The following is a 22,057-nucleotide window of genomic DNA, read 5'->3' as shown; positions in this document are numbered from 1 at the left end:
CGCTGCAATGTGTCACATGGGTCAAATTAGAATAACGGGGAAAAATTGGGTCGTGCCACCTTTGGGGTGCTCTTTTAGCGCCCCGAAGAGGTTAGCGCCCTCACGCCCGAAATTGAATGGTAGTGCCCCAAGCAGGAGGCGGGGCGTTACTGGAAGCGCTCCCCCTCCCTCTTGGGGTGCTCCCATTGAATATCGCAGCGCTATGTGCAGCAGCGCCATGCGCGTCGGCACGTAGCGCCATGGTGCTACAGGCCTCCCTCCCCAATTAAAGGGGAGGGGCCTAGCACAGCACGCACCGAGGCTCTGCTGGACCACCGGGGAGCGGGGTGCTGGCAAAAGAGCCCGGCACGATCGTGGCCGGCACCCCGCAGGGGGAGGCGAGAGGGGGCAGGTGCAAAGCAACCGAATTTTTCCCCCTAAGGGTTAAAAGTAGGATGTTTAAGCATAACAGCCAGCTGTGATGGAAATAACATGACAAGAAAGTGTTGCAGGAAGTAAATATTACACTTACATAAAGTGCACACCGTATGCAAGACCTATATGCAGGGGCGGACTGGCTATATCGGAAATTGGGAGTGCTCCCGTGAATGGTTCCTTAATGCTGTATTATCAGCATCCCCTTTTTTTCCGCGAGAGTCGTTAAGAATTCAACGTCCTTTCAGGGGACCCAGGCCACCCCTGCAAACATCCCAAGGCACTTCACAGGAGCAGACAAAATTTGACACCGTGCCACATAAGGAGATATTGGGACAGGTGACCAAAAGCTAGGTCAAAGAGGTAGGTTTTGAGGAGTGTCTTAAAGGAGGAGAGGTCGTGAGGCAGAGAAGTTTAGGGAGGAAATTGCAGAGCTCAGGACCTAGACAACTGAAGGCACAGCCGCCAATGGTGGGTCAAAGGAAATCAGGAATGCACAAGAGGCCAGAATCGGAGGAACGCAGAGAACTCTGAAGGATGTAGACAATGTTGCCCCAATTTTAAATTTGGGTGAGCAGTCCCTTTAACGGGCTGCACAGCCCATTCAAAGTTTCACGCATGCGCAAAATTTCACATTGGAAAAGCTGGTCCCGGGCTGTGCGGGACCGGCAGACAGCTGCGCAGCTTAGAGGGAACGTTAGTTGTGGGGCTGGAGAAGGTTACAGAGATAGGGAGGGGCGTGGCCATGGAGGGATTTGAATACGAAGATGAGAATTTTGAAGCATTGCTTTACCAGGAGCCAACGCAGGTCAGTGAACACAGGAGTGATGGTTGAACGGGATTTGGTGCGAGTTATGATACAGGCAGCAGAGTTTTGGATGAGCTGAAATTTACGGAGGGTGGAAGATGGAGCCAGGAGATCATTGGAATAGTGGAGTAGTTGGCCCTTTACTAATTTAAACTAAAATTCACTGGCATTCTAATGCCAGGAAGCAGAGCATTCTTAAATAATTACTTAAAAGCTCTGCTTTCCCTTGATTTGACAGCAGGCGGTGTAACCTGATGATAACTACCATCAAAGTTGTACTTATTTTGAGATTGCATTAAAATCATTTCTTTTCTCTTGCTGCAGATAACTTTTCCAGCAAAAAGCGCTTTCTCAAGAGGAAAATGTAAATCAGCATTGTTAACAAAATATTTGTAAATTTGTTTTCAGTACCAATGTTATATACTGGAATTTGAAAGCATAAAAAGAGGGGGAATATAATTATTTAAACATATAGCAGCAAACAGAAATGCTTTAAAATGTAAGAAGCATCAATGAAAAAGCTTTTGTTCAAATGCACTTTTATTGTTGATTTGTTATGAGTGTAATAACATATAAAACAATCCAGGCATTATTTAACATATAAATATGAAATGCCAACCTTCTCAAAGTTTATTAGCCTAATATTACAGACGCTTGTCCTGTCTGATTGAATGTATTATGGTAAATATCCTTCATCTTTCCCAGAGTTGTGTTTAAAAAGGCAGGCCAAACAACAGTTAGTGATGAACTACTCCTACTTACACAGCAAATCACAGCAAGAACACCACAATGCGAACATAGACTATGTATTCTATCTCTGCTATCCACCTCAGTTCCTAACTATTTCACAAAAATGATCCCCATGCATGTATTTTTTCACTGTTCATGTAACTTTCATTAATGATATATGAGTCAGTGAATGAAAACAAAATTACATGTCTGTCAAAGCTTTAAGGGCAAACAATCCATGATGAATGCAATAATATGACATTTTTAAACAAAACACAGATTTTTGGTATATTTTACAATTTCATTGTTGACAAGTGACATGAAGGTGGTACAAAGAGCAGAATATGTTGTGAATAAAAATGTTCTGCTTTCTTCAGATGGCTTTCTTTTGAGCAAAGATATACCATTTTATTGTTTTTTGGTTGTTTGCAAGCGAACACAGGTGAAGATACAGCAACAGCACAATTTAAGCATCTCTTGAGGCTGTTAAAGCATTTGTTACTAAAATAATTTGACTCTTTTGCCAATTGATTTTCTTTAATTATTTGATTTAACTAAGTCATCTGAAGAAAATAATAGAAATTTTATTGCAGCAATCGATCAATAGGGACAGCTCTAGTTTTAATCAGTCTAAATATAAAAAGATCAGTTTAGTATTACGTATTAAGAATTTATGAAATAGAGTGGAAACTGACAAGTGCACCAGATCAGTAGAAAAAGCTTTTCTATAATTTTGTTGAATGCAACACTTATGGTTAATATTTTATTACAGTATGATAATTGACTTGGGTCGATCCCTTCTGCCAGTGCATTAAGATGGCTGGCGTCTTCTCAGCCAAAATAGCATAATGAGAATAGTGCTCATGTGGCTTTTTAAAACATAAAACCTATTCCTTTATGCTTTATTGCTCGACCAACTCATTGCATCTATTTCTTAATTTAATTGCATATTAATTATTATTGATACTTTTACAATGATTAACATTGAACCATGTTGAATTGAGTATTTTTGTGTTTAGTATTTAACTGGATTATATAATCGGTTACTTTCACAGTCCAATTCCATGGGTTCAGGAGTATATTTGTAAAACTTAGTTACTACTAGATTGAGCAATAAAAAGAACTGTACATTTTACTACCTCACCCCCAAAACGTATTCTCCAAGTTAGCATGTGATATTAGTTACCTCAATATAGATTAGGGGCTAGAAATTTGGTGCATTTGCGCCTCTTGTTAGTGCCCCCCGGACACAAACGATTTTTCGCCAAGGCGCGGTGTCGCTAGCGACTCCCACTAAATTCAGCGGGAGTTTAGCAGCCGCGGTAACTGGTAGCTCCCCGCTCGCAGGCGATGACGACGTCATCACCATGCGCAGCGCCCCGTTTTCGCCCCGCCTGCAAAATTGGCCCACGCTCCCCTGAATTTATGCCAGGCGATGACGGAGCAGCAGGAGGCTCGCAGGGCGCTAACTAAAGGGGAGATGGTGGGCAGGGGGAATAAAAATCAGCCGACTTACTTGTCGCGGCCGTTGTGTCTTTAAACGCGGGGTCCTTGCCGCGATCTGGCAGCCCGGCACTCCTCTTGAATGCCCGGCCGCTAGCACGGCACCCCGCTCTCCGGTGATCCAGGTAGGGCCCCGCAGAGTTGTGGGCTTGGGCCCTCCCCTTTAATTAGGGGAAGAGCCCTTCCATGCTGCAGCGCTACGTGGCCCAGTGCATAGTGATGTAGAACGACATTCAGGGTTAGCGCTCTAAGAAGGAAGTGGCTACTTCCCTCTTGGGGCGCTAAAACTGAATTTCGCGGTCGCCGGGTGCTAAAGTTAGCGGCCAGGCGATGTTGGCGCCCCAAAATGGATGATACCGAATTTTTCCCCCAATATGTTGAATGCATCCACTTGCTGGTCAACTGCTTTAGTCATGGAATTGGTATCTACAGAAAGATTAACTCCTATACAACATATCTGAGTAGGAATCGCTTTGCGAGTTTTGAAATGGTGCTGAAACACTCGATGAGGTCACAAAGACAAGATGTAAAGAGCATTTTGTAACTAACTCTGGACTGACTAGGAGAATGTTGGTTGTTTTATATTGAATTGCACCTTTATAATAGAATCAGAAGATGCTGGAAACACTCAGCAAGTCAGGCAGTATCCGTGGAAAAGGACAAACGTTAGCATTTCATGTGTATAACTCTTCATCTGCATCTGAAATATTTTGTTTTTTGCTTTATAATGGAGTTTACTTTGACATAATTTTATCCATACCATTAAAGTCCTTGCGATTTTTGACAGTATGACAAAGTAAAGTTGTTTAATAACTTCAGTAATTTTATACCATGACCTTAAAATGAAATAAAAATTGAACTTTATTTCCAAAGTGCAAATTATAATAGCCTTAAAATTCTGTGTTTTCTCACTGCTAAATCAGCCAGAGACTAGTGGAATTCCCAGAGAAATGGTGTGAATGGCTGTTTTCAACCATTTACTCCATTTCACTGGGGGTTCTGCCAGTCTCCCACTGAAGTTATGGCAGGAGGTTGAGAGAACACCTGTGGAATTTCCAGGCCAATTACTCGATTAGGCTGATTTCAAAACAGAGGAAGATACACTAGGTCTCATTAAAGAAAACCATAATTTGCACAGGGAGATAAAACACCTGGGGGATGAAATTGGAGATGGGCAGGGATGCAAAACAGGTGGTATTGCATCGGTCGCCTATTAGACGCAACATCCGATATTCAGTTCCATGGACTTCAATCGAATTGAACATCAGGCGTGTTGTACAACAGTCAGCAAATGTGGTTCCGCCAGTTTTGTGTGCCGCCAATGTCCAATTTCCAATTTGAGCCCCACAGTCTGTACAGACATTGATCAATCGATACAGAGTAAATATTTCCAAATTTATTAATCAGGGACTGAATTAAATCATTTAAAAATTCATTCCAGTGTTTAAGGGATCTAAATAAAGAAGCCTTTAACTAACAATGTTTAAAGTATAAAAAATGCATTAAAAACTAGAGCAATGCCTAAAAAGATTTTTTAAAAGGTGAAATATAATGGGGTAAATTTTTGCCTTCAATAAATTCTGACGGAGCAGATCACTCACCTCATTGGAATGTTCTAAAACGGGTGGGGGGATCTGCTCTGCCAGCTTACCGCCAATTCATTGAAAATAAAAATTTACCCAATGTTTTTAAAAATAGTTTTCACTCTAGAAAATGGTGATATATTCCCAACTGATAGCTGTAGGGGTTAGGAGATATGTCTGAGGTCATGGATATATTGAAATGTTTATTAGCAACCTGGAGTGCATCAAAATAACACAACAGCAGTAACACATCTAAAGCAACTTCAGAAAACAAATAGAATTTGTGGCTCCTGTGATGAAAATTTTTCATATCTCATGAAATACAGGTGTGGCAGCAGATGAAAGATGTTCCATTTTTTAAGAAGCGGTCAGAAATGTGATTTTAGGAATTACAAGCCATTAGCTTTATATCTGTAGCAGGAAAGAGAAACAAAAAAATGATGGAATTCAGCAATCTCTGCAGATACTTAACAACTTGGCAGGTGAAGGATAAAAGGCACTTAATATTGAGAAAGACACAACAACACATATTTGAGTAATGAAAATAGCAAATTTGATTACAAAGTGAAGGATATGGCAGTAAGTGAGTCAAGAAAAAGGTATAAGTGTAATAGTTGGCCAAATGATGAAAGTGTCAACACAGATATGGGCAGCAGACAAACGGCAAATAAAATGTTGAGTATATAAGCAGATATGTAAAATATATACATCTAAGGATGCGAAACTGATATTGTATAAGAGCATCAACAGTGCTACAATTGTGTTACCATAGTCAAGAAAAGATATAGAGGAGGTGACAAGGATTCAGAGAGGGGCAACAAAGATCATTCCAGATATCACTGAATTATGAAGAGAAATGGATAAAGTTAATTTTTCTGTTGAGAATAAATTTGAGATTAAGGGGTTGATGGATGGGGAATATGACTAAATTGTTTAAAATAATAGGAGGAAATAGATAAGTTGAATGTAGCGAGGCATTTTATGATTATTTTTTAAAGAACCAAAGGGTTCCATGATCCCATGTAACCGGTGGGGAAGCTGTGGGTCAGAGAAAAGGCTACAACGTAGTAGCCCCGATTCTTTGACCATGCTTCCTGCAAACATGGCCTACTAGTGGGAGCATGAGGTTGTGGAGTTATCTCTCAAACTTCATGATTACAAACATAAAAGTATAAGCCAAACACCTAGAATAACCTTTTCATGCTTAGAGTTATTGACTTATGGAATAGGCCGCTGCCTAGTGTGGTAAATAGTGATTCCAATGAGTGGCAATTGAACACATTTTTGATTCAGTGTAGAGATATGGGGCTAAAAATTGAGTAGTGCCCCGGAAAAATTAGCCCCCCCACACTGGAAATTGAGTGGTTGCGCCCCAAGAGGGAAGCGGAGCGCTACTGGAAGCGCCCTGCATCCCTCTTGGGCACTGCGGCACGTTGCACCATGGTATTGCAGGCCTTCCTCCCCTTCTTAAAGAGGAGGTGCCTTGCGCAGCACGACCCGGGGCCCAGCTGGGCCCCCGGGGATCGGGAGTGCCGGCAAAAGAGCCCGGCACTCAAGAGAAGTGCCGGGCTCTTGGAGGGCAGCCGGCACTCGGACATAGCGTCCGGCGGTAATCAGGGGGCGCTCCCGAAGATCGCGGCCGGGGCACTGCGCATGGCAATGACGTCATCGCCGGCAGCGCATCGCCAGTGGTGCAGCGCCATGGGGCGCTACCGGTTAGCGCCGCCGCTAACCTCCCGCTGAATTTCGCGGAAGGCGCTGCACCCGGGCGCTAGTTGCTTTGCACCCCATTAGCGCCCTCTTAGGGCACTAACGGGAGGAGCAATGCAACCCAATTTTTCCCCCATGGGATCTAAAAATCCATAGCCCTTGCAGCATATTCCCTCCATAACCTCGGCAGGGGTATGCCAGAAGGAGCGGCACCTGGTTATGTCTGGTCCCAGCCTTTCATTGAGCTTATAGGATGGCCAATTGAGGTTGGAGCCTCTTCCAATCCCAAACATGTCCATCAGTGTAGCCAGGGACAGGGACTCAAAACATTGGAGTTCATGGATCCATGTCTCTCAATGGGACTTGGTGTATGGTCAGCAGAGGCACTCCTAGTCAGACCAGGCATCTCCACAGCCTTCCCACCTCTGCCAGCATGTTTTCTATGGAAGGTACCCTTGATGAGGCCTAGTGTTATGAACACCTGCCATTGGCAGGCAAGTCAGGGAACCAAGGTCAGCAGCGGAGGTTCCTGGTGAGCTCTACTCAACCATTATGCCAAAATCCATGAAAAAGCAAGGTCTACTACTAATACATAGTAAGAGGCTTTACCGATATCTATTCTCATCCAACCTTTTTCAATATCAAAAGCAACAGGTGGATTTGCAACTATACAAAGATTGTGCTAATCCTAAAAAAGGAATCTTTTATACAATTCCTGTTCAATCTATTACTACAGTATTGTATTTTAATATGCTCACTTGTCTTTGCACTGATTGGTGTTTAGAATGGGTATGAAGAAGCACTACAGGGATTGATTAAAAACTGTCTTCATTTCTTTTTTTTCAAATGTCCTGAACACCTATGTAAAACCTCATCAGTACAATTGTCTAATTCCTATTGAATTCCTCAGTAATTAATTAAGCTATTTTATTTGTAGATTAAGGTCAGTCGTCTGCTTTAAGATCTTCAGTCACTCAGGTTACAGACAAGGTCAGGGACAGATGCAATTAGTCATTAACAGTTTTGTCGGTCCTGACCATTTACTTGATTCCTCAACACTGACTGCTTGGATTCCATTAATTCTGTTTTCCTAGCCGGCAACTGTCTTAAAAATTGTCAATGTGACAGTCTAATAAATTATACAGTCAGTTGAGTGCATATCAGCCAAAGGAGCAATGAGGCAAATGTTTGAATTTTGAAATATTTTAAACTGTAGAAGAAGAATTACTAATTTAGAAGGACACGTTAATTTGGGTTCTCCTGGCCAGCCTCTGTAAATTGAGCTCCTCCAAAACTCTGCTTCCCATATCCTAACTCGCACCAAGTCTCGTTCACCCATCATCCCTGTGATCATTGACCTACCTGGTGCCAGGGTTAAGGACATCTCCTCTGGGCTGGAAAGAAACTTGCAGTGGGAGGGGGTGGATCCAGTTGTCATGGTCCATGTTGGTACAAACGACGTAGACAGGACTAGGAAGCCGGTTCTGTTAAAGGAGTATGAGCAGCTAGGGGTCAAATTAAAAAACAGAACCTCAAGGGTAATAATCTCTGGATTATTACCTGAGCCACGAGCGAATTTGGCTAGGACAAATACAATTAGAGAGTTAAATGCGTGGCTCAAAGACTGGTGTGGGAGAAATGGGTTTTGCTTCCTGGGACACTGGCACCAATACTGGGGCAGGAGGGAGCTGTTCCGTTGGGACGGGCTTCACTTGGCCAGTGCTGGGACTAGAGTCCTGGCGGATCATATAACTAGGGCTGCAGAGAGGGCTTTAAACTAACTAGTGGGGGGGAGGTTCCTAGAGAGCAAACAATAAAAATGACAACAGAGAAGGTCATAGACTTATGTAGCAGTGGGGAAATTAAAAACCAGAGCGTGTCAGGAAGGGGCAGAAGGTATGGAGTAAAAGGTAAAGTAATAAAAAGGGCAAAAGCAGGAACTAAGTGTCACAAAACATATTTGAAAGTTCTCTATCTGAATGCACGTAGCATTTGTAACAAAATAGACGAGTTAATGGCACAAATAACGACATATGGGTATGATCTTGTGGCCATTACAGAAACATGGCTGCAGGGTGACAATGCCTGGGAATTAAACATACCAGGTTATTTAATGATCAGGAAGGACAGGCAGGAAGGAAGGGGAGGTGGGGTGGCTGTGTTAATAAAGGAAGGAATCACTGTAATACAGAGAAATGATATTGGGTCAAAAGATCAGGATAATGAAACAGTTTGGGTGGAGGTAAGGAATAATAAGGGGAAAAAAACACTAGTGGGCGTAGTCTATAGGCCTCCGAACAGTTGCAACTATGTTGGACGGAGTATCAATCAGGAAATAGTTGAGGCTTGTAATAAGGGAACATCTATAATTATGGGGGATTTTAACTATCATATTAATTGGACAAATCAAATTGGGCAGGGCTGCCTTGAGGATGAGTTCATTGAGTGTATTAGGGATGGGTTTCTTGAGCAGTATGTAACTGAACCGACCAGGGGGCAAGCAACCTTAGATCTGGTCCTGTGTAACGAGACAGGATTAATTAAAAATGTCCTAGTAAAGGATCCCCTTGGAATGAGTGACCATAACATGGTTGAATTCCATATTCAATTAGAGGGTGAGAAGGTTGGATCTCAAACAAGCGTGCTAAGCTTGAATAAAGGAGACTATGAAGGTATGAGAGCGGAATTGAGTAGAGTGGATTGGGAAAATAGATTAAAGGGTAAGACGATACATGATCAGTGGTGTACATTTAAGGAGTTATTTTACAACTTCCAAAAAATATATATTCCACTGAGAAGAAAAGGGTGTAAAAGAAAAGACAGCCATCCGTGGCTAAGTAAAGAAATTAAGGATAGTATTCGACTAAAAACAAGGGCATATAAGGTAGCCAAATCTAGTGGGAGGATAGAGGATTGGGAAAACTTTAAAAGACAGCAAAAAAAACAAAAAGATTGATTAAGAAAGGGAAGATAGATTATGAAAGTAAATTAGCAAAAAATATAAAAACAGATAGTAAGAGTTTTTATAGTTATATAAAAAGAAAAAGGGTGGCTAAAGTAAATGTTGGTCCCTTAGAGGATGAGACCGGGAAATTAATGGTGGGAAATATGGAGATGGCAAAAACACTGAATGAATATTTTACATCAGTCTTTACAGTAGAAGACACTAAGAATATCCCAACACTGGACAAACAGGGGGCTATAGGGGGGGAGGAGCTAAACACGATCAAAATCACTAAGGAAGTGGTACTCGGTAATGGAATGGGACTCAAGGCGGATAAATCACCTGGACCTGATGGCTTACATCCTAGGGTCTTGAGGGAAGTGGCGGTAGGGATTGTGGATGCATTGGTAATAATTTTCCAAAACTCCCTGGACTCAGCAAAGGTCCTGGCAGACTGGAAAACTGCTAATGTAACACCCTTATTTAAAAAGGGCAGTAGACAGAAGGCTGGAAACTATAGACCGGTTAGCCTAACATCTGTGGTAGGTAAAATTTTGGAGTCCATTATTAAGGAGACAGTAACAGGACATTTGGATAATCATCATTTAATAGGACAAAGTCAGCATGGTTTTATGAAGGGGAAGTCATGTTTGACAAATTTGCTGGAGTTCTTTGAGGAAGTAACATATAGGGTGGATAAAGGGGAACCAGTGGATGTAGTGTATTTAGACTTCCAAAAGGCATTTCACAAGGTGCCACACAAAAGATTATTGCTTAAGATAAAAAATCACGGGATTGGGGGTAATATTCTCGCATGGATAGAGGATTGGCTATCTCATAGAGTCATAGAGTTTTACAGCACAGAAAGAGGCCCTTTGGCCCATCGTGTCCGCGCCGCCCATCCACCCCTGCCCTGTCTAATCCCATTTTCCAGCATTTGGTCCATAGCCTTGTATGCAATGGCATTTCAAGTGCTCATCCAAATGCTTCTTGAATGTTGTGAGGGTTCCTGCCTCTACCACCCTTTCAGGCAGTGAGTTCCAGATTCCAACCACCCTCTGGGTGAAAAAGTTCCTCCTCAAATCCCCTCTAAATCTCCTGCCCCTTACCCTGAATCTATGCCCCCTTGTTATTGACCCCCCTACTAAGGGGAAAAGTTCCTCTTTATCTACCCTATCTATGCCCCTCATCATTTTGTACACCTCAATCAGGTCCCCCCTCAGCCTTCTTTGCTCCAAGGAAAACAACCCCAGCCTGTTTAGTCTTTCTTCATAGCTGAGGCGCTCCATCCCAGGTAACATCCTGGTGAATCTTCTCTGCACCCTCTCCAAAGCAATCACATCCTTCCTATAGTGAGGCGACCAGAACTGCACACAGTACTCCAGCTGTGGCCTCACCAGCGTTTTGTACAGCTCCATCATAACCTCCCTGCTCTTATATTCTATGCCTCGGCTAATGAAGGCAAGTATCCCATATGCCTTTTTAACCACCTTATCTACCTGTTCCGCTGCCTTCAGAGATCTATGTACATGTACACCAAGGTCCCTCTGACCCTCTGTACTTCCTAGGGTCCTACCACTCATTGTGTATTCCCTTGCCTTATTTGTCCATCCAAAATGCATCACCTCGCAGTTTTCAGGGTTAAATTCCATTTGCCACTTTTCCGCCCATCTGACCAACCCGTTTATATCGTCCTGTAGCCTGAGGCTTTCCTCCTCGCAATTTACCACCCCACCAATTTTCGTGTCATCTGCGAACTTACTGATCATACCTTTTACATTCTCATCCAAATCATTTATGTAGATCACAAACAACAAGGGACCCAGCACCGATCCCTGAGGTACCCCACTGGACACAGGCTTCCAGTCACAAAAGCATCCTTCGACCATCACCCTCTGCCTCCTGCCACTCAGCCAGTTTAGGATCCAACGCGCCAAGGCACCCTGGATCCCATGGGCGCTTACCTTCTTGACCAGTCTCCTATGCGGGACTTTGTCAAAAGCTTTACTGAAGTCCATGTAAACCACATCCACAGCATTTCCCTCATCTACCCCCCTAGTCACCCCCTCGAAAAATTCAATCAGATTTGTCAGACATGATTTACCCTTGACAAAGCCATGCTGACTATCTCCGATTAATCCTTGCCTCTCCAAGTGGAGACTAATTTTGTCCTTCAGAATTTTTTCCAATAATTTCCCTACCACAGATGTTAGGCTCACTGGCCTGTAATTCCCTGGTTTATCCCTGCTACCCTTCTTGTATAATGGTACTACATTAGCTGTTCTCCAGTCCTCTGGTACATCCCCTGTGGCCAGAGAGGTTCTGAAAATTTGTGTCAGAGCCCCTGCAATCTCCTCCTTTGCCTCCCACAGCAGCCTGGGATACATCTCGTCCGGGCCTGGGGATTTATCCACTTTTTGGCCTGCTAAAACCGCTAGCACCTCCTCCCTCTCGATGCTAATATGTTCAAGTATGTCACAGTCCCCTTGCCCGATTTCTATGTCTGCATCGTCTCTCTCCATAGTGAACACAGATGCAAAAAATTCATTTAAAACCCCGCCTACATCATCTGGCTCTACACACAGATTGCCACTTTGGTCCCTAATGGGCCCTACCCTTTCCCTGGTTATCCTCTTGCCCTTAATATACTTATAAAACATCTTAGGATTTTCCTTTATTTTGCTCGCCAGTGTTATTTCATGGCCCCTCCTCGCCCTCCTAATTTCTTTTTTAAGTATGCCCCTGCACTTTTTATACTCCTCTAGGGCTTCTTCCGTCTTTAGTCTTTTGTAACTGCCAAAAGCCCCCCTTTTATTTCTAATGCATTTTTGTATATCCCTTGTCATCCAAGGTTCCCTTTGCTTGTTGGTCCCACCCTTGACCTTTACAGGAACATGTTGGCGTTGTACTCTCTCTATTTCCCTTCTGAAAGTCTCCCACTGTCTTGATGTGGATTTTCCTATAAGTAGCTGCTCCCAGTCCACTTTGGCCAGATCCTGCCTTATCATATTAAAATCGGCCTTCCCCCAATTTAGAACCCTTATTTCCGGGCCGTCTTTGTCTTTTTCCATGACCACCTTAAATCTCACCGAATTATGGTCACTATCGCCAAAATGCTCTCCTACTGACACTTCCACCACTTGCCCGGCTACATTCCCCAGAATTAGGTCCAGTATCGCCCCCAACATCTAACAGAAGGCAGAAAGTTGGGATAAATGGTTCATTCTCAGAATGGCAATCAGTAACCAGTGGTGTTCCGCAGGGGTTGGTGCTGGGTCCCCAACTCTTTACAATCTATATTAACGATTTGGAGGAGGGGACCGAGTGTAACATATCAAAGTTTGCAGATGATACTAAGATGGGAGGGAAAGTAGTGAGTGAGGAGGACATAAAAAACCTGCAAGGGGACATAGACAGGCTAAGTAAGTGGGCAGAGATTTGGCAGATGGAATACAATACTGGAAAGTGTGAGGTTATGCACTTTGGCAGGAAAAATCGTAGAGCAAGCTATTATCTTAATGGCAAGAAACTGGAAAGTACTGAAGTACAAAGGGATCTGGGGGTCCTGGTGCACGAAACTCAAAAGGTTAGTATGCAGGTGCAGCAAGTGATTAAGAAGGCCAATGGAATGTTGGCTTTCATTGCTAGGGGGATAGAATATAAAAATAGGGAGTTGTTGCTTCAGTTGTACAAGGTATTAGTGAGACCACACCTGGAATACTGCATACAGTTTTGGTGTCCATACTTAAGAAAAGACATACTTGTTCTTGTTCTCGAGTCAGTACAAAGAAGGTTCACTCGGTTAATCCCGGGGATGAGCGGATGGACATATGAGGAGAGGTTGAGTAGATTGGGACTCTACTCATTGGAGTTCAGAAGAATGAGAGGCGATCTTATTGAAACATATAAGATTGTGAAGGGGTTGGATCGGGTGGATGCGGGGAGGATGTTCCCGATGATGGGTGAAACTAGAACTAGGGGGCATAGTCTTAGAATAAGGGGCTGCTCTTTCAAAACTGAGATGAGGAGGAACTACTTCACTCAGAGGGTGGTAGGTCCATGGAATATGCTACCCCAAAAAGCTGTAGAAGCTACATCATTACATAAATTTAAAACAGAAATAGACAGTTTCCTAGAAGTAAAGGGAATTAAGGGTTACGGGGAGCGGGCAAGAATTTGGACATGAGTCTAGGTTCGGATCGGACATGGCCCTGTGGGTAGCGGAGCGGGCCCAGGGACCGTGTAGCCTGATCCTGCTCCTATTTCGTGTGTCTAATTCTGTTAGATTCAGGAGATGGTTCTGTGATAGTAGATTGGTGGTTAGGATCAGATCAGCCATGATCTTATTAAATGGCGGAGCAGGCTCGAGGGGCCGATTGGCCTACTCCTGCTCCTATTTCTTATGTTCTTATGTTCTTACATTGGCTCCAAGACTGGCAACACCTCAATTTTAAAATTATCATCCTCATGTTCAAATCCCTCCATGGCCTCATGCCCCCCAATCTCTAACCTCCTCCAGTCCTACAACCCTCTGACCTACCAAGATCTCTGCGCTTCTCCAATTCTCCTCGCGCATCCCGATTTTAATCGCTCCACCATTGGCGGCTGTGCCTTTAGCTGCCTAGGCCCTAAGCTCTGGAATTCCCTCCCTAAACCTCTCCATCTCTCTACTTCTCTCTCCTCTTTTTAATTCACTCCTTAAAGCCTACCTCTTTGACTAATGTTTTGAACCTGTCCTAATACCTCTTAATGTGGCTCGGTGTCAAACTTTGCCTGATAATGCTCCTGTGAAGCGCCTTGGGATGTTTTTACTAGGTTAAAGCTGCTATATAAATGCAAGTTGTTGTTGTAAAATAAATAATGTAAGTTTCCCACTTTTTAGGGTTATCTTTTGATTCTCCATACTTTGAAGTGAGAACATGAATCCCTGGGAATTCATTATAAAACTGTAATCTGATTCAATGGTTCAGATGAAGCTTCCACAGTTTCTAACCATCACTTGAATTATAAAATTAGACAGTTGTTTCCCCATCCTGTAGGTATTGACTCCATGATGGGCTACGATCCTGCAGGTGCCTGGCACCCTCCAGTACCATGCCGACTACTTAAAAGGAGCATCATAGCCATGCATGATCCTTTCCTCATCTGTATAAATGCCGCTAACATCCAGTAGGGGTCAATGGATAGCAATCAGGAGCAGGACCTGGGCCAATTTTCTCTTTCAGATTGAAGTCAGTTGTATCAGCCCCTGGCTCAGATCAGTTAACTCGGCACCGACCAAGAATCACATCTGTGATCTTCCTGGTTTGTATAGTTCAGCTATTCACCAGATAAATTCATCAAGGCTGTGGGGAGGCCATATTTGTTTAAACAATATCTTTACTAATACATACAGTTTAATTCACTTTGTATTGTGATCAAACTGTATTTTGACTAGTGACAGCTGACATCCATCACAGGAATCAGCTATTTAATTGCATTGGTGCACTGGGACCAACATTCAGGACCTGGTTATTGATTCCCTCTTAACATAGCCACTTAACTGATGAAGCTACCCTACACGTCACTAGACCAACTCTTTATTCAGGCTGGATTTTCAGTAGTCTGCTTTCAGACTGAAAATATATATTCAATACTAATCAATTTTATTTTGATTTATTTGTAGTTTATTTTCCAGCTACTGGGAAATTACATCAACAATGGAGCTGAATGTTAGCCTATTTTTCACTTCCTGGTTAGATATAATGTTTAGTTTTTGTGATGATACAAGTGAAGAACTATAAAGATTTTGGGGGGGGAAATTTTAACCTAATCCATTCGGCGGGAAACTGACGCGAACAGATCGGCTGCGGGTTTTACATGTTGCTCGATTTTGCTGACATCAGTGGAAAGACAATGTAGAGCAAAGTGATTGATTTGTCCATGATGAATGTAAGTGTATAGTTAAGAAGACAAAATATCATAGGGGTGATTCCATGATCCTGTGTTCTCAGCAGAGAATGGCAAAGAGCACATCTCGGAAAATCGTAGGCAGAAACTCCGTGATTTTCATGATCAGTAAATCACAGCCTGCACACTCGTGGTTTCGCAAAATGCACTACAAACATGTGCCAGATCATGGAATGATCTCTTGTATGTAATAATTTGAGTGCCTAAATGTCTCATTTCCCAATAACTCAGACCAAGTGGCTGTTGGGTTTTAATGATAGTTATTTTTCAAGGGGTTCTATAACCATGTGTTATAAAAGGAAGAGGAGGAAGTACTGGCTACATTTTATATAACGTGAAGAATGGGGCAGGATTCAGCAAGGGCAAGCTGAAAGAGAACCATCTGTTACTTGTAAGTCCTGACACATCTGCTACCTTGTGGTAAACCACTGTTATACCTGTCTGTATGTGTATGTGTATTCCACTAGGTACAGGTCTGGACATGCCTCGGCTGACTCCTCCCACTATTCCAGGTATATAAGTGACTACCTCCCAGTTCCTTAGTATTCTGGACGGGTCGACCACTCGAGACTAGACCTTCATTCTTTAGTTAATAAAAGCCTGGTTGTTACTCGCTTAACCTCAGTCTTTTGAGTAATTGATGGCGCTGACACATCTGCTACCTCTCCCATGCATCTGAAATCAAATTGGAGGAGGGGAGTTGTGATATTATTTTGTGCTAAGTGTGATGCTATATTGACGCACAGTTCATATCATTGTGCTTCTTGGGCATGCAGTACTTCCAAACACCACTTAAATATGTTTGCCAAAAGATCTCTGTTCAAATATTACCTAAATGGCTATCTGTGAAAGTTCAGTTTGTACTTATTGACAGCGGTGAATATAGTCAATTGATTAAGCACAATCAATGGGCAAAGTGACTTTTCCATCCACATTGGAGAAGCAGTTACTTGAAAATCTTTAATATTTTATTATATATGCTTTATATTATTTTCAGTAATACTCTTTTTGACGTTCTAACTTGCAACAGCCTTTTTTTGACTGCAATGAAAATTTTACTAAACTTAGTGGTCCTATGTATCAGTTCTGTTGAAAAGGATGCAGCTCTATAGTTCGTTCTTTGTGACTCGATTACTGAAACTTGAGCCTGTACATAGAAACTAAGAATCTAAGAATACATTCTGGCCACATTTCCCTTTAAAGATCTTGTGCTTTTTTAAAAAATTGTTCAGTTGTATACATTATCTGCGTTAATATAAATGTTCAGCTATTTGAAACCCTGTGGAATCCTATATTCCATAGCTCTTAAAAAGTATCTTATTGTGATAAGCTTTCGGTTTGCATAATGAAGTGAATAAATGAAGTGAATGTATGCTATGAAATGAAAGAGTTGAGCCAGTTGTCCTTCTCTGTTTTTGATTCACAATCTCACTTCACTCGAACAGAACAACAATTTCTTGCAGCTGGTCTGACATTGGTAACTTTTGTCTCCTTTTTATAAACTTTAATTTTTTCTTCACTGCCACACATTCATCACTTTGTCTCCACCTACCTGGAAACTTCTGTGTTTATGAAATGTTTAGTTACAAGGGGGTGAATTTCCATGGAATGGTGTAAACACGTTTCCGCTGCTTTTCCGGGGTTTCCACTGCTCTTTCGCCCAGCCTACAGTGGACAAGTGGGAGAACCTCCACGGAAATTCACCTCCAATGAGTTTGGTATTTACAATTATCGCAGACCTGATTGATAATTTCCAGTAAAACAGAATATTGATTTGTTATTGTAATCTGTGCAAATACCAAGCCCCCACCCTCCAAAACCATGCATTTTAAGTAACCCAGCCAATACATTTTATGCAAATGTCCAAACAAGATCCATTACCAAAACAGTTATTCATCTGCACAGAACCTTTCGAATCTTGCACCCATCATGGGAAGAATGGAGACAAAATGCTGTGCAGTCACACAAAAATACAATCATCTTGGAATACCAGAAAAAACTTACCAATGATTTAAAAAATTCCTTCATGCCACACATATTACTTTGCATATTACAATTCAATCATTTTATGAGCAGTTTTCACTTAAAAAAAACTGAATAAAATTTCCTGAAATACTTTTTACCACATTAAAAAGGTACAAAACATAAAAACAGTAAAAACAGCAGAAATAAGTTTTGCTCAGAGAAGTCGTTGTTACAAGTCGTTACCCTTAGTCCAACTGCACACCAGTGTGGTTTCAGGAGCTGCCTAGCTTGTCGAGGATGTAGTGTATTTTACATGCCAGCCACTGTCTAAGTGGACAGTAGTATTCATAGTGGAACTGCTCAAATTCGGGCGTCTGCCGGATTTCCCTCAGAAAAGAAGCATCAATGTCGGACTCCAGCAAGACCAAAAGAAGTGGGAAAGCGAACAGCATCAAGCCCAGGCCCACCAGAAGGAGTTTCACAAAGCTCTTCGCCAGCGCATTCAGATGTTTGTTGCTTGTCAACAATTCAAAGCTCCTGGTTAGTACTCGCTTCACTTCCTTCAGCTCTTTCTCCTCTGCAATCAGAAGTGCAGTTTCAGCTGCATCTAGCTCATCATACGAGCCTGCTTCATCCCTCTGGTTCCCAGGTGGGTGACTATTAAAAAGCAAGTCAATCCCACCATCTTCTACAGGAGTAGGCAGGACACTGGCACTTGGATTATATACTAGTTCTGATATAGTTAGGGCTTCTTCACTATTTTCCTCTTTGTTCTCACATTTGGATTCACCTATCTCTCCTGACTCACTCTGTGGCTCTTTTTCCTTTTCTTCTTCAGGTGTGGATTGATCATTCAACTTCAACAGCTCTCCACCTGAAAAGAGACAAGAAAATTCAAATATCTGGATCATGTCACCTCATAATCTTCTTTTCACTGATGAAATGAAATCACTGTGTGAGAGACTGCAGGTGCAAACTTGTTTCCTACTTTTTTATGCTTTCTTAAACTATTGATTTTCATAAAATGATGATTCGCATCTTATTAATGACTAAATAATTCTTCTCAAGTCAACTGAGAAACACTGACCTAATTGCAGGTGATTCTCTGGCTATGATTAAATAGATAAGAATGGAACCAGGTGAGTGCAGTCCCACCCAGCTGGACAATGGTGGAGAGGCATTGGAGGAGGATGGAGTGGTCAACTGTGTCAAAGGCTGCAGACAAGTCAAGAAGGACAAGGAGGGATAGTTTACCTTTGTCACAATCACAAAGGATGTCATTTGTGACTTTGAGAGCTGTTTCGGTACTGTGGCAGGGGCAGAAACCTGATTGGAGGGATTCAAACATGGAGTTGCGGGAAAGATGGGAATGGATTTGGGAGGCAACAACACATTGAAGGACTTTGGAGAGGAAAGGGAGGTTGGAGATGGGATGGTAGTTTGCAAGGATGGAGGGGGTCAAGGGCTGGTTTTTTGAGAAGAGGGGTGATGACGGCAGATTTGAGGGAGAGGGGGACAGTACCTGAGGAGAGAGAAAGTTAACAATGTCAGCTAACATGGGAGCCAGAAAAGGAAGTTGGGTGGTCAACAGTTTGGTGGGAATAGGCTTAAGGGAGCAGAAAGTGGGTCGCATGGACAAGATGAGCATGGAAAGGTCAGTACCTGAGGAGAGAGAAAATTAACAATGTCAGCTAACATGGGAGCCAGAAAAGGAAGTTGGGTGGTCAGCAGTTTGGTGGGAATAGGGTTAAGGGAGCAGAAAGTGGGTCGCATGGACAAGACGGGAGATCGGAGAGAAACTGGAGAAAGATGTGAGTTCAGGGCTAGGGCAGGGGGGAACCTTAGAGGAAGTTTGGCCTGGTGGACTAGGGGAAGGAAGGGAAGTGGCAGAGGCAGCTGAACGGATGGTCTCAATCTTAGAGACAAAGAAGTCCATGAGCTCCTCACACTTGTTGTCAGAGGTGAGGGTAGAGGAGACAGGGGAGAGGGGTTTAAGAAGACGGTTAGCAGTAATGAATAGAAGCCGGGGGTTATCGACGTTCAACATGTCCAATCAGTGCAAAGCAGCAATTAACAAAGACAATAGAAGTTGTAGCCAAAAAAGTACAAGTTAGAGGAAGCTGTGATACTGTACATTGCTCTGACCGAATCACATCTTGAGTACTGTGTGCATTTCTGCCACTGAGATACAAGGTAGACATTTGTATTTTGCAGATAGTGCAATGAAGAGCCACAAGGCCGATACTTATTGTTAAAGGTCTGAATTGTGAGGAAAAACTGACAAACGTGGGGTCTATTTATATTCTTGCTATGCACAAAATGGCTGCTGTGTATGCCTGCATAAATAATATTCACTGCACTCCAAAGAGTAATGCATTGTATGTGAAGTGCTTTGAAATGTTTCTGAAGAAGCTATATAAATGCAATTCTCTCTTTCATTCTTCAGGACCCCAACATGACCTACACTGCCCAGCTTGGAAAGTAAGCCATAACCAAATGCTGGACTATCCAGGCTTAATGAGTGACACTCCCAGCAAGAAAGTCTCAGTCTCTGCTCATGGCAAAGCTGAGATCATGAACTTGTTCAGTGTGGATCTCCTGGTCTATATCCCTTTCCAACGACTCATGTTTAAGCTCTTAGCTACTGTGCTAATTTATTATCAAGACCTGTGTACCACCAAAAATCTTTTGCAATTTTCTTGTTCACGCGCCTGCTGTGCCATGTTAATGAGGATTGATCTGCATTGCAACATGGGAACTGTGCCACCTGAAATGTGGGTGTCAGTTTATGAATTCCAGCTTGAGCCTGGTGTTTGCACATCTGTTTACACAGCACAGTATTGCATGAAGAAAATCTGGATTAGGTCAGTTGTGGGTTTGTGTCTGCTATTGCTAAGGTTGTGACTGTGTCATATTTTTATGTCATCATATTTGCAACATGATTGATGTTTTTGTTTTTGGCAGTTGCATGTCTTACTGTCTGACATTAATGCATCAAAAAGAGTGGAAGCTCATGGGAAGCAGAAATTGCCACGCATAGACCACCAGGCCCTAAACTGCCATCAATGCTACATTTTATGACTCTAACCTTCTTTTCAATAATGCATCTGTAAGAAAAATTATGGTGTTAGCCTCCACACATAAGCACTACCCAAAGTTCAGAGGCCAAGGTATTTAAAATATTCTGGAGATCACGGTGGCTTGAAATTCAGAACAAATTTAATTTTAGGACTGCTCAGGTGCCAAGTTGAGATCTGATATCATTTTGAACAAGCAGAAATGGATACGGCGGCTTTTCTCCACAAATAAGTATCAATTTTAATATCTTATCTGCTGTGTATTTTTTTACCAATTAAAATACTCTACCGCTAACAGCTATTTCCATGTAATTTGCTTTTAGTAACATGCCCCCAGCACTGTTGAGTTAATCTTTGGAATATTACAAGGCTCAGAGTGATTTGAAAATCAAAATGTTACAGCACAGACAATCGTGTATGGAGGTGACAAAAGTGGGATAAGAGTTTCAGTGGGAGCGAGGCAGGGCAGAGGCAAGTGATGTTGCGGAGGTGGAAGTATAAGTTGTCTTGATGATGGATAGGATGTGGAGTTTGAACAGTTTTGCCAGTATTAATTCAGTCTGAGCAAGTGGCCAGGGTGAGGGGATGGAGAAAGTACCAATAGAGTAGTATTTATGGCAGAGCTAACGGATAGCTACAAATGTTCAGTTGAAGGACATTTTGACACATCCAGAAAAGGGAGTCTGACAACACAAAGGTGGTCATGGAGTCGAAGGAAATGATGGAGAAGTGGAGCTGGGCACCATCAGTATACATGTGTAAGCTAATCCTGTGCCTTCTGATGATTTTACCGAAGGGCAGCATGTAGATGAAGAAGAGGAGGGGCCCAAGGTCAAATCGTTGGGGAACTTGGGCAGGAAGGTGCACTGACTGGGTTGGAACAGATAAGAGTGGAACCACATAAGGACAGTTCCATGGAACTGGAAAATAGAGGAGAAGGTGGATGGCTTGGTTGACCATGTCCACCACATAGAGATTGAGGTGCATAAGGTGGAATAACGCGTCATGGCTGCAGTCACAGAATACGTAATTTGTGATTTTGGCCAGAATGTCTCAGTACAGTGAACAAGGCAGAAGCCAAAATGAAGAGATTCAAAAAGGGAGTTTTGAAAAAGGTGGGTATGGAGCTGGGAGGATGCCAACCATGTCCAAAGAACTTGGAGAATAAAGGTAGGTTAGAAGTGAGGCAATAGTTGGAGAGAATGGATGGGTCAATGTTGGGCTTTTTGAGGAAGGGATGTTGACAGTGGATGTGAAAGGAAGATGGACCTGCCTGCAAAAAAGAAACCTAAGCAAAGGGCAAAGAAAAGTAATTGAGTGGACAAGAGTTGGGTGAGGATGGGATCAAGAGAGTAGGAGGTGGACCTCATGGAAA

At 42.6% G+C, this 22,057-nt stretch overlaps 1 protein-coding gene and 1 long non-coding RNA gene across 2 annotated transcripts in view; one reads left to right on the top strand and one right to left on the bottom strand.

Moving 5' to 3' along the window:
• The first annotated feature begins 892 nt into the window (after positions 1-892).
• Positions 893-20,977, top strand: LOC147124354 (uncharacterized). The gene is made up of 3 exons (XR_015078111.1): positions 893-1,222; positions 18,444-18,574; positions 20,052-20,977. It is a non-coding gene; the product is annotated as an uncharacterized LOC147124354 (long non-coding RNA).
• The window catches only part of frmd3 (FERM domain containing 3), a 457,194-nt gene continuing 451,762 nt past the window's right edge, over positions 16,626-22,057 (bottom strand). The window contains exon 15 of the mRNA XM_085985481.1: positions 16,626-18,479. Within this exon, the coding sequence (XP_085841607.1) occupies positions 17,878-18,479 (602 nt within the window). The 3' untranslated portion in view covers positions 16,626-17,877. The remainder of the gene's footprint in view (positions 18,480-22,057) is intronic.

This window comes from Somniosus microcephalus, chromosome 1, assembly GCF_052327205.1.
Source record: "Somniosus microcephalus isolate GS21.2 chromosome 1, FLI_Smic_1.0, whole genome shotgun sequence".
NCBI classification, from domain to species: domain Eukaryota; kingdom Metazoa; phylum Chordata; class Chondrichthyes; order Squaliformes; family Somniosidae; genus Somniosus; species Somniosus microcephalus.
Note: the sequence above shows the minus strand (reverse complement) of the source record. Positions and strands in the feature narration are given on the sequence as shown.